This window comes from Littorina saxatilis, linkage group LG13 (genome assembly GCF_037325665.1).
Source record: "Littorina saxatilis isolate snail1 linkage group LG13, US_GU_Lsax_2.0, whole genome shotgun sequence".
Taxonomy (NCBI): Eukaryota; Metazoa; Mollusca; class Gastropoda; order Littorinimorpha; family Littorinidae; genus Littorina; species Littorina saxatilis.
Window position 1 is genome coordinate 18,476,674 of NC_090257.1, and position 23,503 is coordinate 18,500,176.

At 41.7% G+C, this 23,503-nt stretch overlaps 3 protein-coding genes across 4 annotated transcripts in view; 1 reads left to right on the plus strand and 2 right to left on the minus strand.

Moving 5' to 3' along the window:
* Positions 1-540: 540 nt before the first annotated feature.
* On the minus strand, positions 541-15,274 carry LOC138983796 (uncharacterized protein CXorf58-like). Of its 2 annotated transcripts, XM_070357125.1 has the most exons (10): positions 15,082-15,274; positions 14,394-14,645; positions 12,948-13,047; positions 11,711-11,805; positions 10,280-10,394; positions 7,642-7,773; positions 3,008-3,083; positions 2,430-2,583; positions 1,776-1,920; positions 541-1,136 (listed from the first exon to the last, which is right to left on the minus strand). In XM_070357125.1, the coding sequence occupies exons 2-10, from the start codon at positions 14,636-14,638 to the stop codon at positions 942-944; spliced, it is 1,257 nt and encodes a 418-aa protein (XP_070213226.1). In that variant the 5' UTR covers positions 14,639-14,645; positions 15,082-15,274; the 3' UTR covers positions 541-941. The 2 variants fall into 2 exon arrangements, with proteins under 2 accessions (XP_070213226.1, XP_070213227.1); XM_070357126.1 differs by lacking the exons at positions 12,948-13,047; positions 14,394-14,645; positions 15,082-15,274 and adding an exon at positions 12,203-12,598.
* LOC138983788 (uncharacterized) lies at positions 3,211-7,074 on the minus strand. The gene has a single exon (XM_070357115.1). It carries the CDS (start codon positions 6,730-6,732, stop codon positions 4,201-4,203), a length of 2,532 nt encoding a protein of 843 aa, XP_070213216.1. The 5' UTR covers positions 6,733-7,074; the 3' UTR covers positions 3,211-4,200.
* A 1,198-nt stretch (positions 15,275-16,472) lies between the features above and the next one.
* The window catches only part of LOC138983790 (intraflagellar transport protein 80 homolog), a 57,745-nt gene continuing 50,714 nt past the window's right edge, over positions 16,473-23,503 (plus strand). Inside the window, exons 1-8 of the mRNA XM_070357117.1 lie at positions 16,473-16,799; positions 17,780-17,890; positions 19,682-19,750; positions 20,909-21,018; positions 21,383-21,472; positions 22,024-22,161; positions 22,526-22,650; positions 23,122-23,295. Coding sequence (XP_070213218.1) covers positions 16,658-16,799; positions 17,780-17,890; positions 19,682-19,750; positions 20,909-21,018; positions 21,383-21,472; positions 22,024-22,161; positions 22,526-22,650; positions 23,122-23,295 — 959 coding nt within the window. The 5' untranslated portion in view covers positions 16,473-16,657. The remainder of the gene's footprint in view (positions 16,800-17,779; positions 17,891-19,681; positions 19,751-20,908; positions 21,019-21,382; positions 21,473-22,023; positions 22,162-22,525; positions 22,651-23,121; positions 23,296-23,503) is intronic.

Below are 23,503 nucleotides of genomic sequence, written 5' to 3' on the forward strand. Positions count from 1 at the left end.
ATAGAACAGCCGAACGCGTGCGTCATGAAAAGCATGCGTATCGCATGCGAGACAATTTGCAAGCCAGCCAGCGGGTGGGGATTAATTTGGTCTCGGCAAAGAAACTACAGTGCAGGTTTGGTCTCGGTGAGACTGAAAGAGAGACAGAGAGCACGAGAGAGAGCGACAGGGACACTGTGTCAGTGATTTAAGGTGGTGGCTTGGTGGCCAAAGGGATCCGGGTTCGATTCCTGGCATGGGCGGTCTATTTTTTTTTTATTTTTTTTAATTCTTGTTTACTATTGTTTATTATGAACGTTTTAATGTTTTATTTTACTCAAATAATTTTTTTAATTGTGTAAAATAAAAAATTATTATTTTTTTTTTTTTTTAAATCCACGTGCACAAGACAAAAACTTTCATACTGGGGGAGCGAGCCAGTCTGAAGAGTACTCGGGTCCAGCGCCAGCGTTTTTTTATAGAAAACAAGCACAAACATTGACTTGGCTTTTTGCTCCAGTCAGTTCCTCTGGAAAACACATTCACACCAAAAACCAGAAAAATGTTTGTAGAGCTTTTTTTTCTAAAATGATGATGTCCTTCACTGATTTGTAACGAGAAAAAAAGATGACCATAAAATCATCGTTGATTTTCAGACCCTCAGTGCGTCAACTCATACAGTCTGCAGACCTCTGTGTCCTACCCGCCCCCCCCCCCCCCCCCCACCCCATCACTCTCTCTGTGTAAAATACATCCACTGCTGTGACGTACAACAACGCCTCTGTATAAACAGCATAGAGGGGGTGCAGACCATAAAATTGTCACTGAGATTTAGACCCTGGAGCTGCATCCACTCATTCAGTTTGGCAGCTTCTGTGTCCATTGCCCCTTCTTGCTCTCTCCCCCCACCCCCTCCCCCCTTCTCTGTGTAAAATACATCCATCGCTGTGTGAAACAACTCCTCAGTAAGCAGCAGACAGGGGTCCAGGTGTGACCATGAAATCATCGTTGACGTTCAGACCCTGCGTCCACTCATACAGTCGACTGGCCTCGGTGTCCATCTCTCCCTCCTCCTCCCCATCCTCCCCCGTGATGCAGTACTTGTCAAAGTAGTCCATGTCCTCCTCCGATACCAGGCCTCCATGTGAATCTTCACCCTGGAAAAAAAGAAATAAAGAACTTAAACTTGTGTAAATGAAACACAAGTGCATGAAGCACAGCAATCATATTTTGAGGTGAAGCCAGTACGTCAAACGGGGTTGAGATTAAGCCCTATAAAAACTGCCATGGGTTCCCAAGAGCATATGAGACAGAAGCAGACCCCATCACAAACAGAACTCTACATTGAAAGGTGTCTAAGCCTGCGATGTAGAAGAAACGTCGAGCTACTATAAATACCTCACTCTCTATGCCGGCAGACAACTCTGCAGAGCCTGCTGTGAAGGGAGACTACCGCGTCAATCTGTCGCATAACTTAGAAACCATTATTTGATCAGCTCCATGTAATAGTTATGCACCCAAACATATATGCTCTTACTCTGATGAATTTACTTTTACTACATGTATTTTCACATCCCACTCAAGCAATTACCCATTCCATCACATTCTTGTTTGTGCAGCAGGCCTGAAACATTCACTCACATGTAGATAAGGCAGACAAGAGAGAGGGAGAGAGAGATCGAGAGAAAAAGAAAGAGAGAGAGATAGAGACTGATCTTTAATATGAGAGAGAGAGAGAGGATGAGAATTCTTGAAAAAGACTTTTTAACAAAATGAGCACGTGAGTATGCACACACCATGTCTTCATTGCTGTAGAGTCGTCTCATCTTGAATGCTCGCATCTTGGCTTGACGTGATCTGCGACTAGACTGCTGACTGGGACCTCCAGACAATTTTGATTTTGACGGTGTGGGTGCTGACACAATTGGGATAGAAGGGGTTCTGAAAAATAACACAATTGGAAGATTAAGACTGTGTAAGGATAAAAAAAAGTCAACTTTTAAGGGCATCCGTGCATGCGGGACTGATACAAAAAAAATATAAACTTTCCTTATTGTTTTGAATTTATTCTGTGGGGAAGAAAGTCCCATCAGAGATGTTAGAATTCATTCTTCATAAAATTTGACAGTATGTCCATGAAAGTTTTTATGCATACACTCACACACACGCACACATGCACACACACACGTATACATACGCAAGCACACACATACGCATTCATGCATGCATGCATGCACACACATACACACACACACACACACACACCCACACACACACACACACACACACACACACACACACACACACTGCACACACATCAAGATTTTGGTAGTTTTCCTTGCTTCATCTCAGTTCAAAGACATTTTGATCCAAATTCTTCCTTAGTGAAAATATATCATGTACGGTACTGAAAAGAAGCAAAAATCTGTTTAACCTGTCATAATGTTCACCTCATTTTGGAGATGGCTTGTATGTGCCTGACTTGTATTTCCTGCGTGACAGGTCTGGACATTAGAAGAGAGAGCTGGTGTTTGAGTCGAGGGGTCATCCTCTGGTTGTAGGCAAAGTCCACCACGTCAAAGAACATAGTGTGACGCGGCAAATCTGTCACAGAAACAGAAATAAGTTTTTGCAAGGCACAAAATGACCAAATAGATTTTGCAAGTTTCAAAAGTAAAGCTACTCTTCTTCTATGACATCCAGGGGACGCAGCTCACATGATTTACTGCCAATGAAAAGGTTACTGACCTACTGACCTACTGACCTACTGACCCAAATTTGTTTGGCCTTGTCATTGGAAACAAACAATTTGGGGGGGCCTAAATATTTATTCAATCCTAATTACCCTTATTTTCTTCTGGATTTATGTTTCAAATTAAGAGGGTGTCTAACAGTCATTCTTCTTGTTGTTGCTGTTGTTGTTATTGTTATTTCAGTGTTTCTTCTATTGAGATATTAGATAAACAAAGCTTAAAAATAAAAAAAGGAAAACCATAAAAGGCAAATGATTCAACAAACAAAAACATACCGTCAAGGGAAAGCTTTCTCCAGTAGTTTTCTCTTCCTCCTAGATAGGCTGGTGTCTCATCCAGGTTTGACAGATACTACAACACAAAACACTCTGATCTATATCACAGAAAGCAAACAAATTCTAAACACCTTAAGTTTTTAAATGTAGGGACACAACCAGTCGAACGCAGAAGAAGAACATTAATGGATAACTTGAACACATTTTGAACTCGTACCAAGGACTACTTCTCTCAGGACATGCAGACCAAAATTCAGGCCTCTGATCTCAGAGGCCATTGCTTTGTTCAATTGTATGACTTCCTACTGCCAAAATATGTTGTATTTTGTTGTTTTTGTCCATAATTCTGTGAAAGAAGATATAAAGTGAACATAAAAATGCTATTTTATGGGTTTTGAGATGAATTTTTTTGCTGAGAGTGAGAGTTTAGAACAAGAAGAGGTAAGACTACTTGGCCCTTTTTATGTGTTGTTATTATTATCTTTAAGGATAGTAAGTACTGTGTGTTTGTTTTGATTAATCCCATTGCTTCTAGAGTGAGTTAAGTTTTTGCAGAAATTGTGAGGTAGCATGAGCATTACCAGAGCGGAGAGTCTCTCTCAATCAAAACAAAACAATAATTATTAGTCTTAAAATCAATCAATTAATAATTTTAGCTTGCAACACTTAACAGTTTGTTTTAAAATCATCATTCAAGTAAAGGACTTAAAGAAATAAATGAAACACCAATGGATATCATATTCATAAGTAAGAAAATGAAAAAGAGAGAAAGAAATATGGGGGGAGGGGGGGGGGGGTGAGCAGTAAAAAGGCTACTATTCAACTTCAAGAGACGCAAAAACGTTATGAACATCAATATAATTGTAGAGTTCACTAACTTATAAATGTGTCCTCTGAAAAGCATTACAATGTTAATTTTAGTTGTAATTGTGAAAGATATGTTGACGAATACATGAAAGAATATTCAAATAATTTGCATCAACTTTAGTGAAAATACTTTGAAAGCCTGCACTATTTTACACACGCAAAAAAATCAAGATACACTGGCCGGGACTTGAACCCAGATAACCAAGCCTTAGGCTTGGGATGTTACCTTACATTACCAGCATGGGGGATTTTTGTGTGTTTATCTTTCCTTTTTTAGTGGGAGGGGGGCGGGGTCAAAAAAGCTTAGGCCTACCCTTTCGCTGGGATCAGATCATTCTAGCTCTTTTCACTGAAGTCTGGAGGAGAACTGCATCCTTCTCGTGGTCCCGTTCCAGATTCTGAAGTCCATGAAGCAGCACATTGGAGAGATGCCTGAAGAGCCTATCGCAAGTAATGTCTATGTCATTGAAACTGGCCAATGTGCACAAGATGCCAGTAAGTCTCTTGCGGCAGCATGCCCGATGACGAGCCTTTTTCACAAAAGAAAGTCCAATCCTCACAAGCTCAAATGTGCAGGCATGTGGTGTCTTCAACTTGCCTCTAGACACTTGGTGGATGAAATCCTTGGCCTCACTGGTGACAAAGGGCTCTTCGTCCGTGAACCCAAGCTCCTCTTCACACTTGCTTTCCAGCCAGCCTGCAACATAAGCTGCACTGCTCTCCTCACTTGCTGTCAGTGTCACGTCTGCTGTACAGATCTCCATGGAGGCTGCATCCTCAAAGTCAACACTAATACCTAGGCAGGTGTGCTCTTTTGGCGCAGACTCAACCTCGATAGACTCCAGGAAAGAAGCTGCATGTTTGGCGAGTCGTTTTTGGCTGGCAGAAAATACATCTCTAGATGTCATGAAGCAGTTTGCCCCGGTTGTCTGTCGATAGACTCCAAATTCACCTTCGAGTCTGTCACTTTGAATTTCTCTCAGAACAACATAGTCAAATCCGGCAGAAGTGAGCAGATAGTGGCAAACAGCTTTCAGACCTTCCATGGTTTGAACCAAAGCCTTCCTGGTGTCATGAGTAAGGCATTTTATCCGTGATGCTCCCTGCCCTGACTCTGCCTGCTTGAAAATCATCAAGAAAGTATCCAGGGAAGTTGAAGCTTTCTCTTGGACAGCACGATGTGGGTCATTCAGACGCTGATCTTGTCCTTTTCCAGATACATTGACAGTTTTCCACCAGTTGAGGACTGTTTCAATGAAGCTAGCCGTCTGACTGCATCCTCTCAACCTCAGTGCGGCAACCACTTTGTCATTGAAAACTCGCAAAACATGTTTCACATTTTGAAGTTGAAGCTTTGAAGGACAAACAGCAGAGTGAGTGAGTGGGCTTGTCTTGAGGATGTTGTCTCTCTCTTCTTTGTACAGCTGCACAACGTCTTCAAAAGATGCAGTTGCATCATCACCAAGCGTTATTTCTTTGGTCTTTTCAGTAATCCAATTGTTGCGAATGCACTTGAGGAGATGAACTGTATCAAATAAGAGGAACCAGGTACGCTCTTCACTCAGTGGATGCTTGGCTATGGCAGTTGTCTCTGATTGTCTGTCGAACAGTTTGCAAAAGTGTTGATTGACCTTGTGGTTGTCTGTTATGGACCCTAAAACATGACCACCTGCTTTCTCTACACGACCTGCTGCCTCCATCACAACGCCATACTGGTAGTCCGCTGTCAGCCTGTGCACGGGTGTCACAGAAATCATGACGCTAGGTCCCCTGTGTAGCGCCTTCATCATTACACAGAGCATGGACGTTGCTTTGCTGTTCTCATCATTTTTTGCCATACCACTCAAAACACCACCAGCAAAAGCAACAGTCGGCCTAATTTTCACTTCGTCGACCAACAAGAACACATTCTTTTGCTGGTCGATCTTAACTTTTTCAAACGTTCCTTTCAACACAGAGTCAGTGTCAACTGATGAAACTACAGATTGCAGCTTACGCTTACTGGGCAGCACAAGATACTCTCTTAGAAGTTCATAGTTGCAGTGGGGGAACGACTCGATGGCAAAACAATAATCATTGACAGAGTACTGCTTCTCAATCAAAAGCTGCAGCTGATGTGTAAGAAATGACAGTTTCTGGGCATTCTTATTGTCTCTACAGCAGTCAGACTCGGACGAATGAGAACGCAAAATATCTACAACTTTTCTGGTCACAGAATCACAGTGGGGTTCAAAGTTGACAGCTATATGAACTGCTTCAAGAAACTGACTGTTTGAATTCATGCCATTATTAGGATGCAGAATTTTCCCTAAGGGCACTCTTATTCCACTCTTAAATGCAATGAGAGTAAGTACACAAGTGAGTGTCGCTTTGTTTTCCACAATGATGGAGACTTCTGATTCGCTAAAATCATCGTTCATGAAGACACACACAAGCCGATCGTTTGTTCTATTGATGATGACATTCGTGTACTTTTTTCTCAATTCTGACTCTGGCCTGAAACTTGAAAAGTCTTTGATAGTATCCTTTTCCCTCCAGAAGGCTAGCTGACGGTCCTCAGCATTCGTTGTACGAGGTGGAGGTTTTGAGGTCGGCAGACATGATTTGAGAACATCAAATTCGGTTGGGGGATCAACAGGCCGTGCTTTTGTTCCAATCCCTTTTGCAGCATAACCTTCTTTCCAATGGCGTTCACAGATGCGATATGTTTCTGGATTGATCACAAAGTGTTCGCGTGGAGGGATTGCTGCAATCCAGCTCTGCCTTTCTAATGAGTCTGCTGGAAGTTTGAACAAACGACACTTGTTCGCCTTGTTGTAGTTTCCTTTACAGTTCACCACACCACACTTGTTCACCATTTTGAAACATTACTAAAAAGAACCTGCCATTTACAGATCAGGAACAGTGTACCGTATCCAAAGAATCAAAAACAGCAAATCACTTTGTAAAACTTTGAAGACAATCACAATGGATGACTGTTGTCAGGCGATTTAAAACAATACATCACATCCAAGCACTGGAAACTGATACAAAAAATTCACACTGTCGATACTTGAAGACGTAATCCAAGACTTCCTTCACTGAATATGAAGTAACTACAGTATCCGAGGCAATAGAAACTGCGATTCACTTTTGTAAACACATCAATTGAACACGTTGGTTGCCATTTTGAATGAAAACAGGAAGGAACAGTGTACGTATCCGGTTTTGTGCGTGCGTTAAAGAAAATAGTGCAGGCTTTCAGCATGTTCTTATTCGTCTAAATTAGTTTATATGTGATAATTCATCATTTAATTGTCTTTAATATGGTATAAACATTATATCGAATGCATGCTGAGTGTCGGATCTTTTGAAAACAGATCGTCTCTATCAACACAGAGAGAGAAGTAGCCCTTCATTAAATTATTGCGCGCTGCGTGTGTGCCAGACTCCAAAGCAGCAGCCCAGGGGATCTAAAAATAGCACAGCTCGCAGCAGGCGCAAATTGAGCATAGCCTTCGAGATTGTTAGCTGGGTTTTGGCTGTGCGTGTACTGGTAGAAGGAGTACTTGACTCGTACACAATACAAAAAGTTAGTATGAAAATATGGCTGATCTTACATATTCACTGTTTTCCTCAACTATTTATTGAAAACATCATACACACAAAATGTTGATAAGTGAAGGTACCTGCATGCAACTTGTCTTTCAATATTTTCTTAATCATGTATTTTCAACTATATATTTGTGTTGATTACAACAAAATATCGTGAAACAGCTGTGGTGTACCTGCATGTAATCTTTCAGCGTTGTGACGTCCACTTCATCCACAATGGCCACCTGTTGTTGTCGTATCGTATCCTGAAGCATCTGATCGTAGAAATGGCGGTTCCCCATCAGCCTTAGAGAGTCCTCTGCTGCCTGAGAAAGAACAAGTCGCGTAAGGCGAAATTACTACATTTAGTCAAGCTGTCGAACTCAGGGGATGAAACTGAACGCACTGTATTTTTTCACCAAGACAGTACAGCTTCGTCAATCCCCACGTGAAGGAAATCGCTCACATCCCACGTGCAAAACGAAGTGATATTGACACGCCAGATTAGCGCGGTAGCGTATTGTGCTAAGCAGGAAAGCGCGCTTTTCTGTATTCTTGTTAACTTTCTGAGCTGGTTTTGAGTACAACCCTATCATATCTATATGTTTTTGGAATCAGGAAATGATAAAGAATAAGATGAAATCATTTTTGGATCGATTTCTTAAATTTTAATCGTAAGATTATTTGATCTATTTTCGTTAATTTTAAGAGTAAACATGACATATGTATATATTTTTAGATTCAGAATGTGATGAAGAATACGATGCAATCAATTTTAAATCTGTTTGCAAAAAATCGATTTTAATGACAACTTTAATGAGCAAACTCATTAATTCATTTTTAAGCCTTCAACCTGAAATGCAATACCAAAGTCCGGGCTTCGTCGAAGATTACTTGACCAAAATTTCAACCAATTTGGTTGAAAAATGAGAGCGTGACAGTGCCGCCTCAACTTTCACGAAAAGCCAGATATGACGTCATCAAAGACATTTATCAAAAAAATGAAAAAAAGTCTGGAGATACCATACTCAGGATATCTCATGTCAAGTTTCATGAAGATCGGTCCAGTAGTTTTCTCTGAATCGCTCTACAGTACACGCACACACACACATACACCCTCGTCTCGATTCCCCCCTCTACGTTAAAACATAGTCAAAACTTGACTAAATGTAAAAAGAATAGCAATTAGGATGCAGTAGCGGTCAAGTATGGGTATTGCCACAGCCAATAGCAGTCAAAGAAAGATCTTTGATACATTATACCGTACCCATGTTTACAGATGGAAGGACAGAGGAGGACAGACACCTACAGAATAAATACAAGGATAGTCACACAGACGGGCGCAGTGGCGCAGTGGCGTAGTGGATAAGACATCGGCCTCCTAATCGGAAGATCATGAGTTCATATCCCGGCCGCGGCCCCCTGGTGGGTCAAGGGTGGAGATTTTTCCGGTCTCCCAGGTCAACTTATGTGCAGACCTACTAGTGCCTTATCACCCTTCGTGTGTACACGCAAGCCATCATACGGAGACAAAAGACCGAACTTACCTTATATACAGTGGAACCCCCCATTTGAGACCCCCCCCCCCACACCCCCAATTTTAGACTCCCTCTCTTTTCTTATAAACTATAATATGGTGGTTCCCCATCAGCCTTAGAGAGTCCCCCTGTAATCCATATGTCAGAGTTCGGTGGGTTATAGAAACACGAAAATACCCGGCATGCTTCTCTCGAAATCGGTGTATGCTGCCTGAATGGCGGGGTAAAAACCGTTATTATACACGTAAAAATCCACTTGTGCAAAAACATGAGTGAACGAGGGAGTTTCAGCCCATGAACGAAGAAGAAGAAGAAGTAGACACAGACAGAAAGACAGACATGGACAAAGATAGTCAGATAGACAGACAGATAAAAACACACACACATTCCGTACCTTCACTGCCAGCACTAAAGACAGCCATCGTACATTGGCACCCCCCCCCCTTCAAGACCCCCCCCCCCCCCCGCAATTTTAGACTTCCTTTCTTTTCTTAGACTTTCTATGTATAACCTCTGTAAATGTATTCCCATTTTAAGACTCCCTTCTGGGCGGGGACGTAGCTCAGTCGGTAGCGCGCTGGATTTGTATCCATTGGGCGCTGTCAGCGTGAGTTCGTCCCCACGTTTGGCGAGAGATTTATTTCTCAGAGTCAACTTTGTGTGCAGACTCTCCTCGGTGTCCAAACACCCCCCGTGTGTACACGCAAGCACGAGACCAAGTGCGCACGAAAAAGATCCTGTAATCCATGTCAGAGTTCGGTGGGTTATAGAAACACGAAAATACCCAGCATGCTTCCTCCGAAAGCGGCGTATGGCTGCCTAAATGGCGGGGTAAAAACGGTCATACATGTAAAAGCCGTGGGAGTTTCAGCCCATGAACGAACAAACAAGACTCCCTTCTTGTTCAGACCTGATTTTGTCAGATTTTTGGGGGTTCTAAAAAGGGGGTTCCCAGTAATGCCTGAATTCAAGCATCTTTCTATTTGAGCTATCAATCAATCAATCAATATGAGGCTTATATCGCGCGTATTCCGTGGGTACAGTTCTAAGCGCAGGGATTTTTTTATTTTTTTAATTTTTATTTCATGCAATTTATATTGCGCACATATTCAAGGCGCAGGGATTTATTTATGCCGTGTGAGATGGAATTATTTTACACAATACATCACGCATTCACATCGGTCAGCAGATCGCAGCCATTTTGGCGCATATCCTACTTTTCACATAGCTACAATTATATCATCAATCAGAAAATTGTTTCAAACGATCAAACCAAAGCACAGGTTATAGGTACCTCACTCGCAGGTTTGATCATCTTTCTTCCACTGAAGTATTTTACTCCTTTGCCATCGTGTGCATGTGAATAGATCTTGAAGAAAATCAATGGTGGAAATTCTTGCCCTCCAAACCTGCAAAGAAATAATTTCAAGTGAAAACAAAAACAAGTCGCGTAAGGCGAAAATACAATATTTAGTCAAGTAGCTGTTGAACGCAATGCAACGCAGCAAGACCGTATACTCGTGGTCCACCGCTCGCGGCATAGGCAGTGAAATTGACAAGAAGAGCGGGGTAGTGGTTACGCTATGCTGCATAGCACGCTTTTCTGTACCTCTCTTCGTTTTAACTTTCTGAGCGTGTTTTTAATCCAAACATATCATATCTATATATTTTTGGAATCAGGAACCGACAAGGAATAAGATGAAAGTGTTTTTAAATTGATTTCGAAAAAAAAAATTTGATAATAATTTTTATATATTTAATTTTCAGAGCTTGTTTTTAATCCGAATATAACATATTTATATGTTTTTGGAATCAGCAAATGATGGAGAATAAGATAAACGTAAATTTGGATCGTTTTATAATTTTTTATTTTTTTTTACAATTTTCAGATTTTTAATGACCAAAGTCATTAATTAATTTTTAAGCCACCAAGCTGAAATGCAATACCGAACCCCGGGCTTCGTCGAAGAGTACTTGACCAAAATTTCAACCAATTTGGTTGAAAAATGAGGGCGTGACAGTGCCGCCTCAACTTTCACGAAAAGCCGGATATGACGTCATCAAAGACATTTATCAAAAAAATGAAAAAAACGTTCCGAGATTTCATACCCAGGAACTCTCATGTCAAATTTCATAAAGATCGGTCCTGTAGTTTAGTCTGAATCGCTCTACACACACACACACACACACACACGCACGCACACACACACATACGCACATACACCACGACCCTCGTTTCGATTCCCCCTCGATGTTAAAATATTTAGTCAAAACTTGACTAAATATAAAAAGGAACATTTGTGATTTCAACATAGATTACATCTGTATTCTAGACCAATAGTTTTAATAGGCGTCTGAATAGTTTTACATACATTAAGAGAACATTACTTACAACCCACAATAAAAGTTGTACATTTTTACAGATCTTTTCAGTTACAGAGAAATAACACATGTATGCAAGCACACATATAAATATGCAAACACAAATATGTGCACACACACACACACAAACACACACACACACAAACACACACATATACACACACACACACACACACACACACACACACACACACACACACACACACTCTCTCTCTCTCTCTCTCTTTTACTTACACATATGTTTGCATGCAAAATACTAAACTTGAATAGGGGATTATTTCTGAATTTAAAAAAGGCTATAAATGAGCTTCATGATTTTAATTAGGCATGACACTGCACATACCTGAATCTGACTCGTACTTGTGAACTTTTATCCTTGAAGAACTCGGCTTCCTTTGGGATCACTTTCCGCAAAATTTCACTGGTTAGTGAGTTTTCCTGTCACAAAAAGATTTACAATAAAACATACTGTAGATATTTCTACACATGCATGATTCTCAATAGACAAATTCCGGAAATGTCGGTTTGTATGGGTTGTGAAAGAGTGAGTACCCTTTCTTTACTCAGGCCATAGACCAAATAGCCTGGACCGCCAACTCGTCACATGACCCTTCGAGGTTACGACGCTCGACTTTCAGGGGCGCTTAGCGTCCGGTTTGAAAGGCCAGCGATTCGAAGACAGTGAAAAGAAAGCACGGTCCAGTTATTTGTGACAATGGGAGGTGACAATGAACTGGATTTTCCAAAACTCCATACTAAACTTAAACAAAACTCATCGAAAAACATGTTCCATATGCACTTTAGCTGAGTTTATTTTAGCATTTTCAGAACTTACCTCGGCAACTTCGTCCATGTTTACAATCGACACCGGATATGACATCCCCCTGATTTCTGAAAGGCCATGTAAGCGTAGGTTCCTAAATGCGAGAGGCCGCTACCTCGTAATAGAGAGAAAGAGCGGAGAGAGAGCTAGTTGGCAGTCCAGGATAATGATCTATGCTCAGACAAACATTACATGGTTCCTTTACACATGTTTGAGACACACCTTCCCGCTAGTGCCTGGTGTGTAATGTCACGTTTCACAAATTGGAAGAAACTGACGCGCAGGGTACGTATCGGCTATTAGAATTGCGCTTTCCCTGAGAGCAACGCATAATGTTTTGACTGATTTTTCTCCTCTCTCCTTGCTTGTTTACTTCGAGCACGTGTTGGCCGGAAACGGAAGTCGAAATATTTGTCCGAACTTCAAGCAGCATTACTCTGCCAAACGGCCATGTAGCAGTGACAGAGTTATTTAAAAAAATCTTCTATTATTAAGAAACCATTTGAGATGGCACTGTCAAGCTAGGGTATGAAAAGCAAAGAATTAATAAGAATAAGAGGAAATCCAAAAGCATGCACACATACGAATTCGTAACAGAAAGAAGAACAAACCTTACACACCCATATAAAAACATTATTCTGCATTTTGCTGTTTGATTTGATGATGAGAAAAAAAAGAGAAAAAAAATAAAAAAATAAATATAAGACATTTTTCAATATGAAACAAACAGTAAAGTAGAAACAAAGAAAAATCTCACCGCAGCACAGACAGAATGTTTGAGAAGTCGAAACATTTGTTTGTCACGATAAGCTACCCAGGCCTTTTCGATGATGGAGGCTGCTGCATGGCGTATTGAACTGCAGTAACAAGAAAATGTTTATACAATGGAACCCCCTTTTCAAGACCTCCACAAATCTGAGACAATCAGCTCTTGATAAGGAAAGAGTCTTAAAATGGGGGTTAATTTACGGATGTTATGAACAAAGAATTCGAAAAAGTAAAGGTCTTAAAATTGGGGGGTCTTAAAAGGGAGGATCCACTGCATGTACGCGGGCTACACACTTGGTTTCAGGCTGTAAAGTCATGTTGATATTTTTAAATACATCCAGTGACATATACTTCTTCTTCTTCTTCTTCGTTCATGGGCTTAGACTCCCACGTTCACTCATGTTTTTAGCACGAGTGAATTTGTACGTGTATGACCGTTTTTACCCCGCCATTCAGGCAGCATACGCCGATTTCGGGGGGGGGGGGGGGGGCATGCTGGGTATTTTTGTGCTTCTACCCACTGAACTCTGACATAGATTACAGGATCTTTTCTGTGCGCACTTGGTCTTGTGCTTGCGTGTACACACGAAGGGGGTTAAGTCACTAGCTGGTCTGCACATAAGTTGACCTGAGAGATCGGAAAAATCTCCACTCTTAACCCACCAGGCGGCAGCGACCGAGATTCGAACTCACGATCTCCCGATTAGGAGGCCGACGTCTTACCACCACGCCACTGCGCCCCGTCAGTGACATATATACAAATTCAATAAAGATCAGCACATGGAAGCCTGAGGTCTTTGTTGTAACCAAATGAACTCTTATTCTTTGTAGAAATGGGTGTACAACATGAAATAATTGCAAGAAAAAGAAATACTACTTTTCATCAAATGTACATTTAGTTGTTTATAGTCAATTTTATACTGTCTTTCTTTATTTGGTGTTTAACGTCGCTTTCAACCACGAAGGTTATATCGCGACGGAATTTTATACTGTGTGTACTACAGTTTCAACACTCATTCTGAAAGCTAGTCAAATAAGACATGTACACTTTCGTTAGTTTGCCGCTGACTATATAAAATTAAATTACTCTCAAGATACAAAAACTGAGATGTTCCTCATGCATCTTAACTTCTCGAAACACTATTTAAGAGAACTGAATCCGAAACTGAAGCATATCTCTTTCTCTTTCACATCTTAAATTCTCATATTACAGATTATGAAAACTTACTCATCTCCAAAATCCTCATAAATATATCACAGATTACAAAAACTTACTCATGTATAAGATTCTCATATCAGAGATTAGGAAAACTTTCTCGCGTCTAACAACGTCATATTACAGATTCTGACAACTTACTCACGTCTAAAATTCTCATATTACAGATTACGACAACTTACGTTAAAAACCCTCAAATCACAGATTACGATAACTTACTCGCTTTGATTGACCGTTCCATGTCGAAGACTTGTGTCAAGTGAGGCCTGAGGGGTGGCGCCCGGCAAGGATTGGGAGAGGTCAGGTCCTCTAAACTCTGTTGAAAAACGAATGTCGGTGGGGGAGAGAGTTCTGTGTGATCGTGATCCCCTACTGCGCTGAGCTGCGGCTGAAGGAAGTTTGACGTTGATGGATGTGCAACTGGTGCTCTGCAGCTTGTTGCCAATGTCTGGGTCATCTGCCATTGTACCCCTGATGACAGATTGCAGCTTCCTCAATGACAAAGACAATTGGGATAATGCTAGTTGCTGATGAATGAATGCCAGCTACAAACCATGTAGTAGCTAGGCTAATTGAAAAAGAGTTTTCGATCAGTAGTAGAGTGCTCCTTGAGTCAATCGTTTGAGATATACAGTAATATGCATTCTCTCTCACTCTGTCTGGCTCTGTCACACACACACACACACACACACACACACACACACACACACACACACACACACACACACACACACACACACACACACAAACCACAAACACACACACACTCACTCATACACACACACACACACACACACACACACACTCTCTCTCTCTCTCTAGTCTCTCTCACACACACACACACACACTCACAAACACATATCTTAACCTGAAAGGACAAGGCGACACTTTACACCGCTGAACTTACCGGCGAATGAATCTTCTAAAACCTATGGAGTCAGTATAATGATAGTTTTAGTTTTCTGTAATTTTTGATGGTTTATCTTCATCCGAATTTGTAGACCCACAGAACAGTATCCAAAGACAACAAACTCCACTTCCGCTTAGAAATACCCACAATTCTTTTGGATAAAAAACCCCTGGAAGATAGGCTTGTGATCAAAGTTCCGATAAGATATTATTATAAAATTAACTGAAAGACGGTAATTTCTTAGACACTCGTACATTTTATTAAACACTATGTCTAATCATTAGGTTGTTTGTGAAGAAAAGTAAATCATGTATTTGTATCGTATATATTCCAATCCATAACTTCTACCATCGGTTTCCGGTGCGCTGCATTCCAAACTATTCTTCTCGACAAGCAGATCGTTTACCGTAGTTACTGACTTGCGGTGACTGAAATTGTGTCTCATTTTCCTGGTCTGTTATTCTTGAGAATCAACAATGAGGTTCAAAACAACGCTGCAGAAACTTCCAAAACATATCCTTTGTTATTTTTGGTCATATGAGTAGTTTTCAGTTTAGTTCTTGTTTAGTTTTTGAGCAAAGCTTTTGTGATGGCAGATCAGTGTTTTTACTAATAACGAAGAAAACAATAAGTATAGGTGTGTACCTTGATTTAAGAATAAAAGCAACACCGCTGAATGAAGAAAGTGGAAGTGGAAGCGAGTATTCAAAACTGTTGTGTTGGGGGAAAGAAGTTTTGTGGTAGATGCCACTTTTCTTCACACTCTGTGGTAGACTTGCTTGGATGGTTGGTTGGGTGTTTCACACCAAGTTTCTGCTATTTCTATTATGAAAACGCTTTGAAGAGAGGTTTTGTATCTCGTTTCTGCAGGTAGTGATGCTAGTAGTTGCTTTTTTATTTGCATATTTGTCGATATATAGCGTGTGTCCTTTATTTTAGGTTAATTATGAACTAGCTAATTTGAATTTATAGATTCTGTGTATGTGCAACTGTGATTATCACCCTTCCAGTACCATTGGATTCTGGGGGGGGGGGGGGGGAAGAGATGAAGCTTTGTCCAATCTCCCAGGTCAACTTATGTGCAGACCTGCTATAGTTCCTCATCCCCCTGCGTGAGTACACGCAAGCGCAATACCAAGTACGCATTACAAAATCCTGTAGTCCATGTCAGAGTTCATTAGGTTACATAAAGTTAAATTATTAAATGGCAGGGAAAAACAGCCATACTCGTAAAAGCCCACTTGTGCCAATGAATGTACATGTATGAGAGTCGCAGCCCATGAACGAAGAAGAAGAAGAAGAAATGGTATTGTATATTTCCCATAATAATAATAAGGGTATTTATTTGGCGCAAATCCTAACATAATTCTTAGCGCGGTACACAAATATTCATAAAAAATAAATTCCAATAAACAATTTATACAAAGAAATGTACATGATCAACATGTGAAACAAAGACTTGCACATGATTCCCTAACCAAAGCCACACTCAGAACTGGTCAGCTGCGTGGGATGGACATCTCCAGACGAACTGTACTCGGGGGCAGACGACCACCTGATCATCCGCTGGAACATGACGACCAATGAGCAATCGACGGTGATGACCTTGCCCAACGACTGCTTCCCCACAGACATGCACTGGTTCCCCAAGTCCGCCAGCGGCATGGGCGGCAAAAAGGGAGCGTCAGAAATATTTGTGCTCACTTCTACTGATGGTATGTAGTTCATATGCCTTTAACACAAAAAGTTAAGGCTATTTTTTTAGTGGTATAGCCCAGATGTTAAACGGCAGCAGTGTTTTGATCAGAAACACATGTGTAATTGAAGATCTGCCTTTCTTTTGCTCAAAAAAGTGTTTCTTGGATTTGATTTTGAGCAATATTTGGGTATGACGTCACAGGTCTTTGACCACGCCTACCCTCAAAAACGGTGTTTTTTATTCTGAACTTTTTGTGTTTCGTGTATGTCACATAGCTTCTTCTTCTTCGTCGTTCACTAGTGTATGTCACATAGCAAATTAAATCAAATTCAAACATGCAAATTGAGAGGTTTGTGACACCATAATCGTTTGGCCTGCTAACTAAGAATAAGATGGTGGTCGAATTTTGACAAATGTAAAAGAAAGAAAAAACTGGCTGGTGTAACTTGATACATTTTCTCAGATCTTAAAAATAAGATCTGTGAGTTTTTTTCAGATAAGAATGAAATGATTATAGTCTGTGAGTATGATGAAGCCAGTGTGTCGAAATTGCTCATTCTAGCTTCTTTAGGCCAAAAAAAAAAAAATAGGTGTGGTTACGGTAACATAGCCCAAAAAAATAGGGTAGGTAGGTAGGCAATCACTTTTTTTTTTTAAACTTTTTTTTCTAATGTGTACAAATTAAACCTACTTGACAGGGAAATAAGTGTGCAACTCGGGCGCTTTCGCTTTCATTGCGTTTTTTGCACTCGTTTTTTTTTTGTTGTTGTTGTTGTTGTTGACAAATGTAATAAAAAGTTATAGGATCGGCCCCTAAAAATAGGGTAGGTCGGGTTACCGTAACCACACCTATTTTTTTTTTAGGCCTTACATGATTTGATCACTCCTTAAAGGTAAATCAGCAGGTCAGGGCTAATGAAACCCACAGTAAAACCAACATCGTCATTTGCCACCACCATTGTAATATGTTGTCATTGTTGGTGTGTTTGTATGCAGGGAAGATCCACATCATCAACAGGTCAGGGAGAGTGGAGAAAAGCACAGAGGCCCACAAGGGGGCAGTGTTGTCGGGGCGCTGGAGTTATGATGGAACTGCGCTTGTCACGGGTAATGTTGACAACTTGAGTCACTTTGCTAAGAAAAGTGTATAACATTTGCGATGTACAGCAGTCCCTCTCATGAACGGACACCCTTGGGCCATAGCAAAACTGTCCGTACATTGCAGGTGTCCGGTCACGGGAGGGGAGACCACACCACCCCTCCCCCATACACTCACACAGAGACACACAAACAACAGGATTGAGTCTATGCTAATCACTTCTTGTGGCTACTAAACAATAACAATAAACTCCTAATACTTCTTTAAACGTTCTGTAAAAATGATTTGTATGAAAAGTGTTGAAAAGAAGAGATAAAATAAATCTTATCAAGGCAGTGAACACACTCACCATGCACTGACATACGAAAGCAGCCACACAAACACAGCTCAGAGGAGCGTGTGCAGATGCGTTGCAAGAATAAGCTTGAAAACCAGTTTGAATAGATAGCAGCAGATAGAGCTGCATGTCATAATCATGTAATTTATTTTCTTCTTGTCTGGCTTTATTGACTGCATGCCGATCATGTGGCATGGCAGTGACTTTTCACTCTTCAGTCGGAAATACACTGTGCATAACACAGCTCCCACTCTCCCTCACTAATGTGACAACTGATGCTTGGAAATTGTGTGGAAGAGTACACCTCTCTATTTCTCTCCAATGCTCTTTCTGCTGACATGCAGTGACACCGGACACCCCACAGAGTTTAGCCAGCTACCCCTCCACCCCCCCCTCCCTCTCTCTCACTCCCTCCAGACATGTACTGTTTGGGGCTGTGGCCAGAGAGGCCAGCTGCACTGTTCACTCAGAGCAAAACCAGTTGACTGTGTCGTAACTTTTGACAAAGCAAGACAACTGAAGGGTTCACAGATTAGGCAACCGACTCACTGGTCAAGGCTGAGGGGAAACAAGAGTATCTTGTCAATGAAAGAGGTTACACACAGACACACGATGCTGAGAACTGTGGCTGGTTTTTCACTCGCTTTCGCTCAGGACCTTCATCGACTGTGGTTTCTGTTGTTTACGTCCAACAGACAAGAATAAAGAGCACAGTGCAGTTTCATGTTGGCATCTTCGCATGTACTCCACTCCTGACCAAAACTAACCCCCCTCCTGATGGGTACAGTCGTGCACTCAAGTTATCAGTGACTGTCATCACGCCATTGCGGCTGTGATCTTTGTACCAAGAGCCGGACTGCTCTGTTATCGATTTTGTTGTGGTGAAAATTTGACGATGGTCTGTCCGTACATTGGAGGTATGACCTGCTGTTGGGACCGAAAATGAGTGTCCGCGTCCACGTTTTGCAGGTGTCCGTTTAAGGGGGGGCAAATATAGAAGGAAAACACTCCGTGCCGAGCAAATGTGTCCGTACATGTCAGGTGTCCGCTCACGCCGGGGGCCGTACATTGCAGGGACTGCTGTATTTATATGGTTCAGTGTACTTGTTATTGCATGGGAAAAATATTTTCTGGAAATGTGCATGGATCTTGCGATATGATGAGTTAAAAGAGCTCTATATACGGGGAAAGATTTTCTGTTTATAGAGTTTCTTTGTTGTTGGTGATGGCGTTTTTTGTGTGAATTGTAAACAGGTAGGCTTGAATGATAGAAACTGACAAGGGACGTACACTGTCTATTTTGTGAGTTCCTTAGTTGAATTTCGAAAGTGATGTTGTATATTTTGTTTGTGTGAAAAGAATTGGACACAAGAAGACCATATACAAGAGATTGAGGGTGGCAATGCAGGAGGGAATGGAGAGGAAAATAACAGGATGAACTGACGGTGACAATGTTTTGCAGCTGGTGAGGATGGACAGGTCAAGGTGTGGTCTCGCAGTGGTATGCTGAGGTCAACACTCACACAAAACAGTAAGTGGCACGCTACGCTTTACTGGTCCTTTCCCAGTGTTGTTCCCACACTAAGAGGAACACCCCTCCTAAGACTTCCAACAATCGGACAAATTCAGGTCTTAAAAAGGAGGAGGTCTTCTTCTGCGTTTGTGGGCTGAAACTCCCACATACACTCGTGGTTTTTTTTTGCACAAGTGGAATTTTACGTGAATGACCGTTTTTTACTCCGCCATTTAGGCAGCCATACGCCGTTTTTGGAGGAAGCATGCTGGGTATTTTTCGTGTTTCTATAACCCACCGAACTCTGACATGGATTACAGGATCTTTTTCGTGCGCACTTGGTCTTGTGCTTGCGTGTACACACGGGGGTGTTCGGACACCGAGGGGAGTCTGCACACAAAGTTGACTCTGAGAAATAAATCTCTCCCCGAACGTGGGGACGAACTCACGCTGACAGCGGCCAACTGGATACAAATCCAGCGCGCTACCGACTGAGCTACATCCCCGCCCTAGGAGGAGGTCTTAAAATGGGGGTAAATTTACAGAGGTTCTGAAAAAAAGAAAGTCTGAAAAAACAAGGTCTTTAAAGGGGGGTTAGGTAAACATGGCTTAGTCCTGGATAAACCCTGTGGAGGTGACGTTCTGTACTGGAAGAAGAGTGACCCTTTGAGATTCATCAGTGAAACCATGAACCTCACATGGGGTTAACTCAGTCAAACATATATCCAACTCCATTTACTCCATCTCTCTCTCTCTCTGCCACCCCCACATGTACGCACACACACACATATGCACACACGTGCGCGCACACACATACACCTCATTGAGTTTGTGTTGTTTGTGGATTATAAAGGTATTGCAACATCCGAAGAGTAAAAGCGATTTGAACTTTGCCTTGGTAAAAAACAAGTTTAGAGTAAAGAAAAATCATTCAGTGCTTCACACATTATTTTCGGCAAGGATAGTACAGTCCAACCTATCTTTAACCTCCACCTAAGGAATCGACCAGAAGGGGTTGTTATAGGCAGGTGGTCACTTTGAAAAGGTGGTTTATATGGAAGAAAAACTAGTCTGGGATCCTTATGAGTGGTTGTTGAAGGCAGGTGGTCGCCTTCGAGAGGTGGTTTGCAAGGGCAGATTCGACTGTATTCATCTATTTTCTGTGTACCTGTGCAGGTATCCCCGTGTACGGTGTGTGCTGGGGACCAGACTGTGACCAGGTGTTGTTCACCAACGGCAAGCAGCTCGTCATCAAACCTCTACAGGCCAACGCTAAGCCATCCATGGTGGGTTCTTTTTCATCACACAGTCATTGCCCCCCTTTTACGACCTTACAGAAATCTAAGAAGATCAGGCATTAAAAAGGGAGGGAGTCTTCAAATGGGGGTAAATGAACAGTGGTTATGAACAGGAAATCTGAGAAAATAGGGAGTCTTAAATTTGGGCGTCTTTTACAGTTGAAACCCACTTTTGATATTCCCAATTGAAAGCTTTCCCCTCTTTTAGACATTGTTTTCTCAAGTTTTCTATTCACAGTATCTGTAACTTAAATGATTCTTCTGAAAAGGGAACGTCTGTTGTTGAACATTATTTGGTGCGCTGCCTGTGGTTGAATCAAAGACTCATATCCTGTGTCTGTTATGATTTCAGTGGAAGGCGCATGACGGCATTATTCTGACCATAGACTGGAACCCAGTCAACAACCTCATCATCTCCGGCGCGGAAGACTGCAAGTACAAGGTGCGGGTTAGGACTGACTCACATTTGTCTCCATAAAATATTTTGTTGTGTATACGATCAGAAGGGACCAAAACAAGGCTGACAAATTCACATCTTTAACAATAAAATTGTTTGTTTTGTATATGATCAGATGGGCCCAAAACAAGGCTGACAAATTCACATCTTTAACAATAAAATTGTTTGTTTTGTATATGATCAGATGGGCCCAAATCAAGGCTGACAAATTCACATCTTTAACAATAAAATATTTTGTTCTGTATACGATCAGAAGGACCCAAAACAATCTTAACTTTGCAACTGAGATATTGTGGTGTTTTAGGTACTTACAATTATACAGGTTGTGTGACTTAGGTTTTATGTAACAAGCTTTTGAGGCTGAAGGAAATCACCATGGCCATTTACTGTAACTCATTTTTTTACCCTTCAGCTGTGCAGACTGATTGATGTATGCATTGATGTACTGATTGATTTGATTGATTGACTGAGTGATTGACTGATCGATCGATGGATTGATTGACTGATGGATGGATTGATTGACATGTTTGTGACAGGTGTGGGACACGTTTGGACGGCCGATGTACAGCAGTACAGCGCACGAGTACCCCATCACCTCAGTGGCGTGGACGCCTGACGGGGAACTCTTTGCCGTCGGCTCTTTCAACACGCTGCGACTGTGTGACAGATGTGGGGTAAGCGGGTTTCTAAACTATTTTTCCTGTTGCATTTTGTGGGAGCTCTTAGGGTGACGATTTTCCCAAGTTGCGTACAGTTTAGTGACATGTTTCTTAACCGCAATGTCAAGGCAAATTCCTAACATTGGGCAATATAAACATTTCTACAGTGGAACCCCCCTTTAATGACCATTATTTTGTTTAGAAAATCAGGTCTTAAAATGGAGGAGTCTTAAAATGGAGGAGTCTTAAAATGGAGGGGTCTTAAAATGGAGGTTATAAAATTTACAGAGGTTATGAACAAAACATCTGAGAAAGTCTTAAAGTGGGGGATCTTAAATGGGGGGTTCCACTGTATTCTGTAATCTGTGTTCTATTACAGTGGTCGTACGCCCTGGAGAAACCCAACACAGGCAGCGTGTTCAACTTGGCGTGGTCCGGCGACGGGACGCAGGTGGCGGGGGCCTGTGGCAACAGTCACGTCATCTTCGCCAACATCATTGAAAAGTCAGTGTGAATTATGCGCTTAGTCACTTGGCAGGAAGAATGTCGCAACCGAGAATTTTGAAAGTTTTGTTAAAATATAGAGGAAAACAGCCAACCAAACAAAGCAAAAACCAGATTTTTGTTTTTGCACCTACACACATGGACACATCTCTGTGGGCTAATTGAGTTGAAATTTGATGTGTAAATTGTTCATATGCAAATACACACGCCAACCCTCCCCACCTCCTGCACACACACACTCAAATGCACACACATGGAAACACGCACAAACACACAGACACACACACACACACACATGCACACACACTCAAATGTACACATACATACACACATGCAGGTACACACACACACACACACACACACACTTCAAATCCCTACCCCCTGCACCAGCCACCACCAACAAACAAATCGACCACAAAAATCAACCAACAACCCAAGGGAGATAACAAACCACCTACCTTTCTTCCACAGACGGCTGGAGTGGAAGAACTTTGAGGCGACGGTGACGAGCGCCAAGCAGATCCAGGTGAGGAATGTGATGAACGACGTAGTGGAGAAGCTGGACTTCAGGGACCGCATCATCAAGGTGGCGCTAGGCTTCAACAACCTGGTGGTGGCCACGTCCTCACAGTGCTACGTCTACAGGTGGGTGCTTACCTGGCCAGGTGTTGGTTTTCTGTGTACAGGTATTCTTTTCAGACCTAGGAATCCATACGATTTAGCCGTATTTTGCTAGAATACAATCAATACGGTCGGTGGAAAAAAATACGATAACAACAATTCCTAGACTACTTTTCTCTCGAATCCGATCCAGTGTTTTGGATGTTCGAATGCTGTGTGGAGTACACTAATT